Below are 14699 nucleotides of genomic sequence, written 5' to 3'. Positions count from 1 at the left end.
CTCGCGCGCCGGCCGGTGGCGGGCTCGTAACGGCTCGCCGGAGCCGGCTGGCTTCGGTGGAGAGCTTCTCTACGGTTTCCTTACTGTCTGTAAATCTTAAAGGAGAGAATCTCACTTTAATCCATGAGGTGTTAGATATACCTTAAAGCAAAAATTTAAAAAAAAGCCCAAACTACAAAAAGTTCTTTACCGAAAGATTTTTTCCTGAGAGGAGGTAAACTTTGTTGCTACCGCCTGCGTGTCCTGTATGAAGAACCCCAAAGGGCTGCCAGCCCTGCGAACCAGGTGCTTCACAGGTGGCAGCTACTGCCCTTCAGTCAAGACAGATCCTTTGGTTTTCAGAGTGAAGGCAGCATTGCATCAACTCCTTGCAGTATTTCAAGACAATTGTCAAATTTTATAAATGACAAGCCTGGGTCTTCAAAGTTTGAGAGCCTATACCTGGGACTGAGCCTATGTTAGGAAAAGAAGGCATTATGGATAATTTTTTAAAAAACTTTTTTTTTCCCACAGACTTTCCTCAGTCAAGATTAGCTGTCAAGCTCTTGTGCACAGAGCATTTGAAAAACCAGATCAGTTGCAACTATTTTCAAAATGATGATTTAAAGGTGGCTCTTGATATTTTCAGCATCAATACTCAAAAATATTACTATCACCTATATTTTGGCTAGGCTTCTGTGTGTTCTTTAGTGTTGTCCTGAGAAAGGAAAACATTAGCCAGAATGACTTAAACTAGCATGACAACTCAATGACTCTTCAGCAATAACGTATGAGTTTCTGTTGATAGCTACTCTACAGTCAGAAAGCTGAAAACTTAACCACACCAGGTCATTCCCAAGGCTCTCTGTTGCTCTCTTTAGTAAAAATACCATCCAAGAAGAATTTTGAGATGCTTTGAGGAGCTGTGTGTAGCAGAGGACAAACTGAAACAGACCATCCCCATGTTCTTGTATCCTTGCAACGCTTGGTTGCTCCCTATAAATCTTTCAGCTGAAAACACTAGGGAGGAAGATCTCTGTTGACCTAAGCACTAGTGGTGGCATAAGGACAAATGACTTTATTCAGAGATGGGTGATACATCTGAAACACAGTGCTGCCATGATTGTAAGTGTAGTAGTATCGCAGTGTGGATCCTGAAGCAGTGGGGCATGAGGGGCCATGTTAGGGTACGGGAGGGAATCACAGTAGCCCCAGTAACTCCTGACTTTATAACTTCCTTCATGCAGTGAAGTCCCTCGGCTCATCAGGTCAGCTAAAGGGCAGGAGGTTTGATTTTAGGGAGAGGTGGAGGGAGATCTCTCACTTTCAACCATCTGTCCAAAAGGCTTAATAGCATGAAGAACTGGGTGTTTCTATGATGGCTTTTTCAGTCTCTGGAAGGTTTCAAGTGGTATTTCCCACCAGCTGTACAAACTGGCCTTGACACCTTTTTGTAAGAAAAATATTCTTACTCAAGAGAGCAGTGAGGTTCTAGAGCAGCCTTTCAGTACAGCCACAGAAGGTTTTTAAGATAGAATTCAATACATTTTGAATGGGGATAATCTGATGTAGTGCCTGCCTACCATGGTACTACACCCATCAGCTGACAATTTCCTTTCCAAGAATTCCCTTCTGGGTTCTACAAGAAGCGGTTTGGGCTGTCAACAAAGCCATCTGGGAAATTTGTAGAAAAAGAAACAGGCAAGGATGCAAAATCCCTGGGGGGAAACTTGAAGGGAGCAGCTTTAAAAATAAAGGACTGATTATGTACTGGTGAAAGCCCAAGCATGAAAGCATGTTGAGAAGGTATGGAGGGCTGTTAGTTGCATACTAGAACAGGAGGATCTGAAGCCAAGTAAGGGGGAAATAGAAAAAGTAGGACTTGTCTCCCTAAGGAATTTATTCGGAAGGAAAATAAGCTCAGATTTAAACAATGGTGTTAAAAAGTGTCTCTTCATGTGGACTTTCTGACAGAGGGATTCCCATGAAAAAGCCATCCTGCTAACTTCCTCACTGTCACTTATCTTTAAAGGTGCACAGCACTGCCAGTGGCCAGATGCCACTTCAGTGTGCTCTAAATCCCTAGGTCCTTATTATGTTTAAAGGGTCCCCTCCATTGTCATTAACACTAGACTGCAACATAGAACTTAAGGCAACATTTAAATTTTTACATTAAAATGCATATTTACATAATTTTCAGCGTTCCTTTAATTACCTTCTTTAGTACCACTTTTCGTCTTCCATCCAAGCCTCCACGCGGGTGACAACCCCTGTTCCATGCGTAGAAAGACCTTTAGCAGTATATGATTTGGCTGGCGCAGAAACAAAGTGAATTCAAGAAGTGTGTAGACAGAACAGTCAGGCAGGTATTTTTAAGATCAGAAGAATCAGGTTTGCATGGCAAGGTACAAAGAAAGAAGATCAAAAATAGACACCAAGCTTTATTAAATTATAAAAAGATCTCGTAAGTTAAGGAGATACATCTCGATCTTAGTCTGAACCTGAGCTGCTACTCAACAAGAAAAATGGACTTTTTCAGATCAGTATTGATCCAAAACAGTGTTTTACCCCGTGCTATTTCTAATTTAAGCATCTATTTTGAAGTATAGAAAAGGATCACTCTTACCATAACTGTGCATCCAAACACAGTTTAGTGGAAGGACCCCTAAACTGCAGTACGTCGTTAGTCGTAAGCAAGCCACGCCAAAGTGATACATGGCTCGGCAGTGCTGATAGCAGTTCTGTCCACACAGTCAGCCTAAAAAAAGAGCTACAAATGCCTTCAGTTCAGCTTGTTGTGGCACTGCATGGTATGTCAATAAAAAGCATTGCGCTTGACATGCCGCTGCACTACAGAAGATGGCACTAAAGATATTTAAATGCTGGGAAAGGGTACTGCTACCTCAGGAGGCACAGTTTGAAGCAACGAGGATTAAAATCTTTTTTCTCTAGTTGTTTTCTACATGGATGAATCAAAAGACTTTAGAACTAACTAACTAATAAATAGAATGGTAATAAAAAGACTGAAGTAGTAGTTTAATCTCATATAGTAATTATTATTATTGTACCAATTAGTGATTAGTGTTCTGTTAGACACTACTGACAAGCACGTCAGAGAACACAGCATATTAACAAATAAAAACTGGTGACAGGAAGAATTATTCTTATTTCTAGTTTGTAGGAAGAGTTATTGTGACTTCTAGTTTGTAGGAATGGAGGCACAGAAGACTTAATGACTCATCTTAGGTTATACGGTTCTGAGAATGGCACTGAGATCCTAGGCTGGTGTTTTACCCACCAGAACAGGATTCCTCTCGAAAGTCCTTTGGAAACTGTGGGAAGTCTCCTAATACAACAAAAAAATCAGAATGCTCTGGGTTACATAGCAGTGAGATGCTTTCAGGTCATCTTCATGGAAGCAAAAGCTCCATGTGAGATGTAGCAGAGGAAGAACTATAACTGTACAAGCCGGGCATCTGTTAGGAGGAAGAATCAAAAAAGAGAGACACAGGACACACAGAATCCTAAGAGGAATGATGCTTTTCATCATTCTGTCATGGTGTGATGCTTTTTTTTCCACACAACTGGCAGAAATACGAAGAAATAAAAATATTTATATTTGCAATACATTCATGCCTGCCACAAGCCTGGCAGAAAGCTAACTGGGCTGAAAACAAATCAAAATGCAGAGTTCAAATAGTTGTCTGCTGAGTTAGTGAGTTAAATCAACTCGTACAAAGGTTGAGAGATTGTGTCAGAGCAAGGGAGAAGATAGCCAGTAGGTGAGAAGCAGGGCCAGTACGGAGGAGCAGAGAGCAGGGAAGGGTACAGCAGCGAAAGAGGGAAAAGGCAGTAACACTTTTGCCTTTCTAGTAGCAGTCACCTACGAAAATACAGCCAGAGGCTGTGGTTTGAAATTACAGTGTGTGTAGCAGCAAATACAACTTAACATGTTGCCATTCCCTCCGCCCCTTCCGCTCACTCCCTGCAGCTCTTCTTGCCCAACACCATGGCCTACTGCCCCACAGTCACGTCAGCATAAAAGTTCATGTGGCCTCCCTGTAAGCCAGATCAAGGAACTGATCCGGCTAAAAAACAATCCAGCAAAGCAAAACATTGGTTTCTTCATCAGCTAAAAGAGTCAGCCAGTCTAGTGCTGAGCACAGCTGTGCAAACTGTGCTGGCACAGGAGAGGTCCTGGAGTGGAGGCACTGTGTTGAATGGGGTGGGAGAGAGACACAGACAGGGTAAGAATGAGCAGGAAGGGATGACGTCAGTGTTAATGCCTTAAACTAGTACTACCAGTGAACAATTCATAGTGCCAAACCACAACCAAAGCTTCTAAACACAGATGTTCTTTTTCATTTTATTCAGGATAAGAGCAAATATGGTATGTTTTACTAGGAATATACCTTGCTGACATGCATGATGAATTTGTAAAGGCCTCAAATACTGGCTACCTTCCACAGAAAGGAACAGCAATAGATATCTTGCTTTGAAATAGAAAAACAAGCTCCTGTATAGGAAAATTTCTCTACAAAATTCAAACTGCTGCACAAAGTGATAGTCTGCCTTTGAAACAAAAGAAACCAGTAACACAAAATGGCATGCTATTGCTGTGAAACTTCTCCTGGACGCAGACTAGGCTTCAGTGAACTCCACCAATGTTTGCATATATAGTCAACTGGGCAGCAAAACTGAAAATTGATCTGGATTTCGGTCTTCCTCCTGTTGGGAGGAATGCCTATTTTGTGAGACACAAAACCAAGGCAGAAGGAGCTTTTTACCCACTGTGCTGAGGAGAAAAAAACCAAAAAATTCCATGACCAACTTCATTTATATTAATTACAGTTTTATTTACTCACAATGCCACATCATATGCTTTGTCAGGTGGAATTTATTATAGCGCAAGAATGTATTATTACAATTGCTAAAAGCACAAAGGAACCATGCTGACAGAGGTCTTGCTGGATAGGCTCTGCCCTGACAAGTAGACTTGAATTTATACGAAAAAATTTTGATTCAGCAGCTGAGCTTTGGCTCAGCAAAAGAAACCTGTACAACTGACTCTTTCAGTTGGGGTCCCCTTCCTCACAGATTTTAGAAGCTCCCTCTGTCCTAGAGCAGAGTCCTCTACCTAGACCATCCTCAACAGATGTTGGGCTGAGTTGCCATTTAACAGTCTTCAGTGATGGAAAGTTTGTCATCCAACACAATGCTTAGCCCTCTTCACAGAGGGGTTTTGCGGTGACTAGTTACATCTCATTGCAACGTAAGCCTATTATTTCCTGTCCTGTTGCCAGTGGATGTAAAAAGCAACATCTTCATCATCTTTGCCACAATCTTTTACATATTTGAAGAGTGCTGTTGGGTCTTTCCTCAGACTTTTCCAGGCCAACTCATTTCTTTCAGGCTTTCCTCACAGGTTCTGTGTTTTAGATATTCGGTCATATATATTATTCTTGACTCCTGGATTTCTCCAGCTGATAAATGGGCTTTTTGGGCAGATGGTGCCCCAAAGTAGGGTCCAGATAAGGACTTTCAGGTGCTAAGAAGAGTGGAAACATTATTTCAAACATCCTATTTTTCGCAAACCTTTAATGCATACCAATATGATATTTTTCCACGTTAACAATGTTATTGACTCATGTTCCACTGATGATCTACTACAAACTCCAGCTCTTCTCTTCAAAACTGTTTTTTGGTTCAGAACAGGTCTCCATCCTACAGTTCTGCAAGTGCTTAGCGTTTCACAATAGTATCATTTAGTCCTTCCTAACTTCTCAAACTGCTTTTGTTAAACCATTTCTCCTGGTGATAAAGATCTTATTGAATTCTAAGTCTGTCTTCCCATGTACCTGCAGCTCCTCCCAGCTGCATACAGTTTATCCCATTTGGTGGATACTTACACTCTGACAATGAGTCATTAATAACTATTTTACTGCTATACACAAAAGCTTTTATCATGGTATAGGCAGAAATTATTCCTGACAAATCCATGTTGCAATGTCTCAGTCTTCTATCAGATAACAGTGAGATAATGGTTTAGTCAGTTTGTTCCTCTGTGTCTGTGTGCACATGTGTGGGGGTAAGTGTCTAGATTGTTTTTGTTTATTTGAGCTGGAAAGATTGTGGAAGCTATTTAAACTGTGTATTAAACACTCAGCCCTTGGAAAAGATGCAACACCTAGGGCAGGGACATGACTAACCGTAAGCAGACATTAGACTAATGATGCAACATACAGTAGGTTTGAAATCTTTACCACACAATAATTATAAAATAATTTTTCTGGCACCTGTTGCAATGATCTTAACAAACAACACTTGATTAAATTGTTCTGCTCCCTGTGAACATGACACAATTGTCGCCTTTATCTTTCAGTTGGGGAAACTCAGAAACAGTGAGATTCAGGGTTAACTCTGTGTACTAGGATTGCTATAATACTTTCAAATCAAGTGAAAAAAGTCTTGTGACAAAAGAAATGTTGATAGTTGGATACCAAACAGATAGCAAGTTTTCCAGTCGCCCCATCAAAGGAAGGTGCAGCATTCCTGCTAATGTGTGCATTACTTAGAGATGTGGGAGGGATTTTTATGTGTTGTCTTAAAGACTGAACCTCAGTAGAAAATGATCTGCAAAACACTTTTAAAGCAAATTTCATGATCCCGACTTAAACAGTTTTAAGACTGCTATTGTCCTTCCCAGCTGACAAGCCTGTATTACCATAATTGCCAAGACAACAGAAAAGATACACCTTGCCTAAGCAAGCAAGCCTGCCCAGCACAGCTTGTCTGCTGAAAAATGCCACCTGCTTCAGTCCAGTGTGACTGCATTCACACACTACAGTATTTATTATCCTGGGTACTGTGCCGGACTATGAGTGAAATACTGTTCTTAGCAGCACACAGAATATACACTGCTGTTCAAAACATTCATCCACAACCTGCAGTGATTCATAGCTCAACTGTATATGTTCTCTATCAGTTCACTCAAAACATACTTCCCTAAACTGTATGTCATATCAACACCATATCACTCCTTTACCAGAAAGGCTTGTGCAAGCATCTGGCTACCTGGTGGTATTCTTGGAGAGGATATTTTTTAGTTAATGGCCTATTCAAATACAATGGATTGAACATAGAGCAGGCAGATGTAAAATAATCATTGAGTTAGTGGCAGTGATTTAACGGGCAGAAAAAGGGAGAGGTATGTGCAATTATGTGGCCAATTTTGAATTCTATGGTAGTACTAGGGGACCGACCATAGCAGAGGCAAGCTATGTTCTCAAAGGTGGAAAGTCGGAGATGTGACTTGTTTCCTCAGCTGGACCTGCCAATTAAAGCTTAATACATTTCCAAACCTAGGATACAAAGACTTTTTTTTGGTGGCTAGGAAGGCTTAGAGAGAAAATACCCAGATCAGAGCTGGGCCAACTTTACAGAAGAGAAATATATTCTGTGACAGAAAATGACGATGACAAGCTAGGTTGGTCAGATGGGGAAAAAAGTGTATGTACCTCCTGAACTATCTTGAAGATCATTACCATCAGTCTTAGCTCATTAAGCCTCAGATAGTTACCATTACTTTTGCCACTGTCTACAAACAGGTTCAAATGACTGTATAGATAATAAGATAGCGAAAATCCAAAGAAACCCGTAATTAACACCCAGGGTAGTGGCTGTCCTGAATATCAGAACAGGTGACCACAAAATACAGTGCAATTCTTTGAGTGTGATTTTGTTGCCTGGTAAAACTCATTAGCCTAAGTTGCAGGGGAGGGAATTATGATTGGGAAGAAAAGAGATTCATTTTCACCAAGTTCAGTTTGTAGTAAAGTGCTCTTAGCTGTTGCTTATTTGCTGCAATACACTTTTTACAAAATAAAGCAACTTTTAACAGTGTTGCTATTTTGAATTGAACCTCCATGGTACAGGAGTGCTCTTCTCTGTATGGACCATATCATTTGTCTTTTATATTCTTGCTGTCAGATAGGAAATAACACAGTACATTGGCTCATGATAACCGTAAAACATCTGAAGGATTTTTTTTATTTTTGTCTAAGAAAACCTTTAATAAAGGTACTTCTACATCCAGAAGTCATAAATACAGATTTATACTTCCAATTTCCTTTTAAATCAGTCTTTCTCTCATGGGAGTTCGGGTTTTTTTCTCTAGCTGGGTCTATGAGTTAATAGTGAAGTTTGCTTCACCTCCCTCCCCCTTTCTGACAAACACGTTTGTAGTTTTGGTTTCAAGGTTTTGGATGAAAGTTTAGTTTGATGAAGTCAATGGTGATTTCTCCTGGTGATTTCAATCATGGTATAATTCTAGCCAGTCCCACTCCTACACTTCCCAGTTCTGATACCACATTATTTGACGCTTTATATCCTAGCTACACTGGACACTAGACAGTGAAGAATCAGCCTCTTTTACAGTCATAACTTCAGATTTGCTGGTTCAGTCTTCAACACTCTTGCAGCCTTCATTCTGACAAGAGTCTAGGAACCCCGTGCCAAAAATGTAGACACTTCTAGTGTATTTCAGGAAAGAACACACACAATTCCAACACAGCACTGTATTTTAATCTGTATGAAATCCATTTGTAGGAGGTAAACCATGCAATGTAGCACATGTAGAAATAGGTGCAATTCCTATGTTCCTATGAAATAGATTAACTTTTTTCCCCTACAAAGCAGCTATTTAGTCAAATTTAATATACACTGAGAAATCTCAGACAGTAAATACGTCCTGGTAGAGCTATTATCACCTGATGCTGCAGTTCCGGATCAAAGCCCTCTCTTGGCCACTTCCAGACTCTTTCCCTATTTCTATTTTTTTTCCCTGTGTGATAATCTGGTTGCCAAACTGCTAGCTGAAGATAACCTCATAGTGTAAGTGTTACCAGTTTTGGTGTGTCTCGTTCCAAGTTCCAGTTAAACTCAAAGGCAGGCTGTGAAAACAAACTCTCTCCCCTAAGGAGCTGGTTAAGTTATTTATCACCAGCCTTTTCCAGCTGCAGTTCTGCTAGTACAAGGCTGACTTAGGCACATTTGATTTCTAGTAGGGGTCACATATGTGATCTTCCACTACCAGCTCATGAAGTCTGCAGGATAACAGGCAATGTAACCAATTGAAAAACCAACCTGCAGCAGGCGGCTATAAACCTTGCAGTAGCCCTTGGCTATTAAATGTAGCACTGGTGCATATATTTTCCATTATGGTAAACAGATTTTCATTAGACACATTAGGTAATACATGGCACGTACAAGTAATACAGAAAACAGACACCACAAGAGTGCTTTAATTATAATTTCACCAAAAAAAAAAATCCTGTTGTTACAAAAGAAATGTAATACTAGAGCACTGGGAGCGTAGATAGTTTGTTCTCTTCATACTTGTACACGGAACAATACAGGAACTTCACCAAGTACAAACCTGGTATGTGCCAAGCTTTGTTCTTTAGAGTTGAATTAAGGATGTTTTCACAGTCCAGGTTTCCAGTTCAGCTCATTATTAATGACTTTCCATCTTTTTGTTCATGCTTCTGAGGATGGGGTTTTTATGTTTTTCTTGCTCCCCTCTTAAGATGACAGATTTCCATCTGCAGTCAAGTTGCAACACTGGATGTAGCTCACAAGCAATGGGAGCCTGCTTATGCTCCACTTCCAGTGCACAGTGAGGGGTCATGGGTCTTAATTAATGCAGCTTTGTTTACTCCAACAGTGATAAACTTAAATGTACAGTAAGAGATGGATGCAAATAGAGAAGCTGAGATAGTGCTCATTCATTTTGGGAAAAAGCCAGTTAATAAAGCTAAGGAGGAGAAACAGCCAGTTTTCTAGAAGTGGGTTCAATGGGCAGGCACTTGGGAGATAAACTGTGTTGCTGTATGGGCTGGTGTAGCTGCCTATGACAGGCATAAAACACATCTTGAGACTACTTTGCAGAGACAAGACCAGACTGACTCACATAGTTCTTCAAGTTAGTAATATACAATTTACAGCTCAGCAATGTGAACTTTAAGAAAAATATCAAGCTCCTCCTCATTTCTGACTGGGTCCCTTTGCTATTTTAGCTCTGCAAGCTGTCTGTAATTCCTGCTAGACCTACTGTAAGAAGAGGAAGGGTGATTCATTCTCACAGTGTGGAATGTCAGAGAGATTGGGAGTGGTTTGATGGACTCACTTGAAAGGTACCTCAGATAGGGAGAAGGTTTTATGAAGAAAAGCTGTGCAGGTTGCATAGGAAAAAGGGACTGATTGAAGGAGTGCTGGTAGGTGCAATCTACTGCATATCATGCTGTAAGTGTTGAAGCACTTCTTTTGGATAACAGAATGAAACAAGGCAATCTTTCTTGGCTTTTACTGAAAAAAAAAAAGACCCTTTTAAAGGTACACAGCCGAAGGAGGCACAGTCAGGTGGTAAAAAGTCTCTTCACTGAATAAAATCTACTGTACTGAGATTCTTCACAAAGTGTCAGGGGAGAACAAGAGAACAGGAAGACAGTTGCACTGCCCCCACCTTCCCAAAGGTGACAATCCTTTTTTTCACCTGGCCAAGAGAATGAAAAAACAAACTTCATTCCTCCCACTGCTGCAGCCCCTGTGAGTGGAGGGAGGCAGCACTGACCTAATGACATTCACAAGCAGTTGAGACTGGCCACCCCCAACCCTGTAGGAAACGCTCCCCAGTGCAGGTGAGGAGATAAAATGATAAAAACCATTGCTGGTGCCCAGCAGAGCTGATAGCATGCATTGCCATGGAGTACCTGTGTCCCTAGGCCCTTTCCTCACTTTCCAGAATACTTAAGAGAAAGAATAGGACACCTGCTATTAAACACAATCACTTCCGTGTCTTAGCTGTAAGTTCCCCCCAAAAGCCCTTCACCCCGCTTTTGACCGAAACCCTTTGTTATTGGCTCACCTCTGAAGATGACACAGTGCATTTGTGATTCCTGGCTCTCCTTTGGGCACTAGAGCCTTCTCTGGGCCCTTCTGCTCCCACTTTTTGAAAAGTGACTCTGTCCCAACAACAGGACCCCAGCAGTAGGCATACTTGGAAAAGCTGCTGCCAGAAGGCTGCTCTCTCTATTTGTGGATGCAGGAATACTGAATTAGCTCATGATCTTTAAAACCTGCCTCAGTGGCAGCTTCTCAGGGAGGCTATCATTTCTAAAACATGAATGAACTTTCATTTTTATCTTTTTCCTCGAGTGTGAAAATATTGCTGATTGTTTTCTGACACCTAAGAAAGTTTGAAGGAAATGGGGAGCTAGGAAATCCTGAAACTGGGGAATTATTTTAAAACCGTTGTTTTCCTGGATTCTTTCATGCAAATTTTTATCACTAGGTAACACAACTCAGCCAGATTCAACATCATGCAGATCCCAGACACAGCAAGCATGAAAATAGTAAATGTGGTTTTCTCAGTGGGCCGAGACACAAAACAATCCACTGTGTTGGGGCAGGGCCATGCATTGCACTTCACCAGGCGAGGCATCTGGTACCCATCGTACATGTAATAGAACACGTACATGAAGACTGCTTCAAAGACGATCCTGAAGAAGATGCTGCTGGTGTACGTCCACCACAGAGGGCCCCGAATGTGAATCTTTTCATTTTTCAGCTCTTCTATATCAATTTTCTCACCATTTCTGAACCGCCTTTTCTTCTCGTGCCTGGTGTAAGCTACATGCATGGCCACCAGCAGCGCAGGTGTAAACAAAGATTCAGGGAGGCTATCATTTCTAAAACATGAATGAACTTTCATTTTTATCTTTTTCCTCGAGTGTGAAAATATTGCTGATTGTTTTCTGACACCTAAGAAAGTTTGAAGGAAATGGGGAGCTAGGAAATCCTGAAACTGGGGAATTATTTTAAAACCGTTGTTTTCCTGGATTCTTTCATGCAAATTTTTATCACTAGGTAACACAACTCAGCCAGATTCAACATCATGCAGATCCCAGACACAGCAAGCATGAAAATAGTAAATGTGGTTTTCTCAGTGGGCCGAGACACAAAACAATCCACTGTGTTGGGGCAGGGCCATGCATTGCACTTCACCAGGCGAGGCATCTGGTACCCATCGTACATGTAATAGAACACGTACATGAAGACTGCTTCAAAGACGATCCTGAAGAAGATGCTGCTGGTGTACGTCCACCACAGAGGGCCCCGAATGTGAATCTTTTCATTTTTCAGCTCTTCTATATCAATTTTCTCACCATTTCTGAACCGCCTTTTCTTCTCGTGCCTGGTGTAAGCTACATGCATGGCCACCAGCAGCGCAGGTGTAGAAACAAAGATCAGCTGCAGGGCCCAGAGTCTGATGTGAGAGATGGGGAAAAAGTGATCATAGCAAACATTTCGGCACCCAGGCTGAAGTGTGTTGCAGACAAAATCTTGTTGTTCATCTCCCCAGACTCTCTCTGCAGCCACAACCAGGATCATGATACGGAAGATGAATAGGACTGTGAGCCATATTTTCCCAATACTGGTTGAGTGCTTATTTACACCTCCTAAAACGGCCTGCAGAGTTCCCCAGTCCATCTTCTTTTCTGTGTCCTTCTACCTGCAGGATGACATAATACACCAAATGGTCAGTTTTCAAAGGGTGAAGAATTAGCTCTAGACCTTCTACGAACAAGAGGACTTCCTAGCACTCACTCAAGAGTCACAGGCAAATGCAAGTCACTTTCATTAATGTCACCCATATGTTTATGGATTCAAACAGCTTATTAAACTCTCTCCTTCCATGTATTTATGATGGGACAAGCATACCTTGGTATATTTATCAAAAAGGCTTTGGGCAGGAAATAAGTTACATCTTCAAATACATTTCCTCCGTGCATCCTCTATGCCCTCCTTCCCTTTCTTGAGATAGTTCCCTTTCTGTGGTTGACTCTCGTCAGTGTTTTGCCTCTCAGTGTATTTCCCAAAGCAATAGAAATTACTATCACTGCACAAATTAAGGTCACATCTAGACAAAGCAGAGACTTCTCTAGTAGTTTTCACAGGATTTCTTCGCCAATGCCACAGCCCTAGAAGGCTGGGTTGGTGCTTTCTTTGCCTCCAAGGTAAGTACTACTTGGCCTTCTTCAGCAGAAGCCCTCATTCCTCCCAGACACCTCCAGCAGGCCTCCAAGGCTTTCTGCTGTGGCTCAGATATGTCCCTTTCTTGGCAGGCCCTTCATCTCAGAAGTACAGCATTTGATTTTGCCAAAATTGCTGAGGAGCCCTAAGCCGGCTCTGTCAGGGCTGCATGCATATATAGCACAAACCAACAGGCAAAGGAAGATACCGCAGAGCCTGCCCTTCCACATTCATTGCTATCTTATCCAAAAAGGAGACAAGCAGAGCCACAGTTGGGAGGAAAAAGCCCTCAGCTAAAGAGTTTATGTTGATTTTCTAGATGCTATCACACCCCAGTAGAATAAACAGGAGGTCAAACTTCAGGGAAGCTCCGTTTCAGCTTTCCTCCTTTCCTCCTACTCTTGAAAACGAAAATCCACACTCTTTGCCCCTTTGGAAGTCAAACATAAGTTTTGCTGAAGTCAGAATTCAGTCTCAGGGCTCAGCTTTCACTGATCGTAGTCACTTGGAAACTATGACCAAATCAGACAAAACACTTTGAAACCAGAGCTGGGAACCTGCATAGCTGGTCCATCATCTTGCAAGGCTAGGGCTCAACTTTGCCGTGTGGGAGAGCCACACTGGCCGTGGATAAGAGCTCCGTCTCCTCTTGACACAGGCTGTGGGGAGAGCATGGTACCTTGCAACACCACACTGGTCAAAGTTTTCAAAAATCTCTCATTCTCACATAACAGAGAAAAAAAAAACTTCTCTACCCTGGTGTAGTTATAACACAACTAAAGGACTAACGTGCCCCAACACATACCCTTGGTACAAGGGCCTAGCTTGTACAGACAAGCCATGAGGCAAGAGGGAGAGGTCAGATTTACTGCGATGAGGAAAGGTGAAATTGGGTAAGACAAGAAAAAAAAAAAGCGCTTTGAGAAGGTGGCTGGAATTCCTTAGACTTCTCATGTTTTGTCTCTGCTGAAACTGGCAGCATTTTATGTAACTTTTTACACTGACCTAAGCTCTAGACTATGATTAGATACCTGCATCTTTCTGTTAAGAATTTCCTCATGCCTGTTGCATAGTCATTAAAATAAAGTCTATGAAACCTTCGCAAGGGGCTAATCAGGACTGACGGAAAGTATTTGAAGTGTATATCTCAGTGGGATGAACAGCCTGGGCTCCAAGTGCAGGCTCACACGGCAGTTCTGAACCAGCGCTGCAAGTTTTGGGGGAAAAAACAACGTTTCTCCCTGCTCATCTGCCACTACAGAAACACTGAAATTGGCTGTGGGGACTGAGTGAAGCTACCGGGACACTCACGCTGCCAACCAAGACATCATTTATTGGAAACCACTCGAAATCCCCACTTTGTGGTTACAAGCCAGACACCTTGAGGCAGCTCCCAGCCTATCCCTCCCTCTGCGCCGAGCTTTGCTCCCGCTGAACTCCAGAACGGCAGGAGCGCTGGGGCGGACACGGAGCTCGCTGCGAGCCTTTTGCAGCGGGAAACGCCACGGCCGATTGCAATCGGCTCCTGTCAGCAGACACCCGCTTGCAAACGCCAGTTTTGGCTTTGAGGCCCGACGGCTCCTCCCGGATCCGGCTGCGCTGCGGGAGCGCCCCAGCAGGCTGCCGCC

General features: G+C 42.2%; 1 protein-coding gene across 1 annotated transcript; it reads right to left on the bottom strand.

Annotated features, from left to right (window-relative positions):
* Positions 1-11850: 11850 nt before the first annotated feature.
* LOC103898974 (gap junction beta-2 protein) lies at positions 11851-12528 on the bottom strand. The gene has a single exon (XM_009279367.1). The coding sequence runs from the start codon at positions 12526-12528 to the stop codon at positions 11851-11853; it is 678 nt and encodes a 225-aa protein (XP_009277642.1).
* Between the last annotated feature and the right edge of the window lie 2171 nt (positions 12529-14699).

The sequence above is a fragment of the Aptenodytes forsteri genome, unplaced genomic scaffold (genome assembly GCF_000699145.1).
Source record: "Aptenodytes forsteri isolate BGI_AS27 unplaced genomic scaffold, ASM69914v1 Scaffold307, whole genome shotgun sequence".
NCBI lineage: Eukaryota > Metazoa > Chordata > Aves > Sphenisciformes > Spheniscidae > Aptenodytes > Aptenodytes forsteri.
Note: the sequence above shows the minus strand (reverse complement) of the source record. Positions and strands in the feature narration are given on the sequence as shown.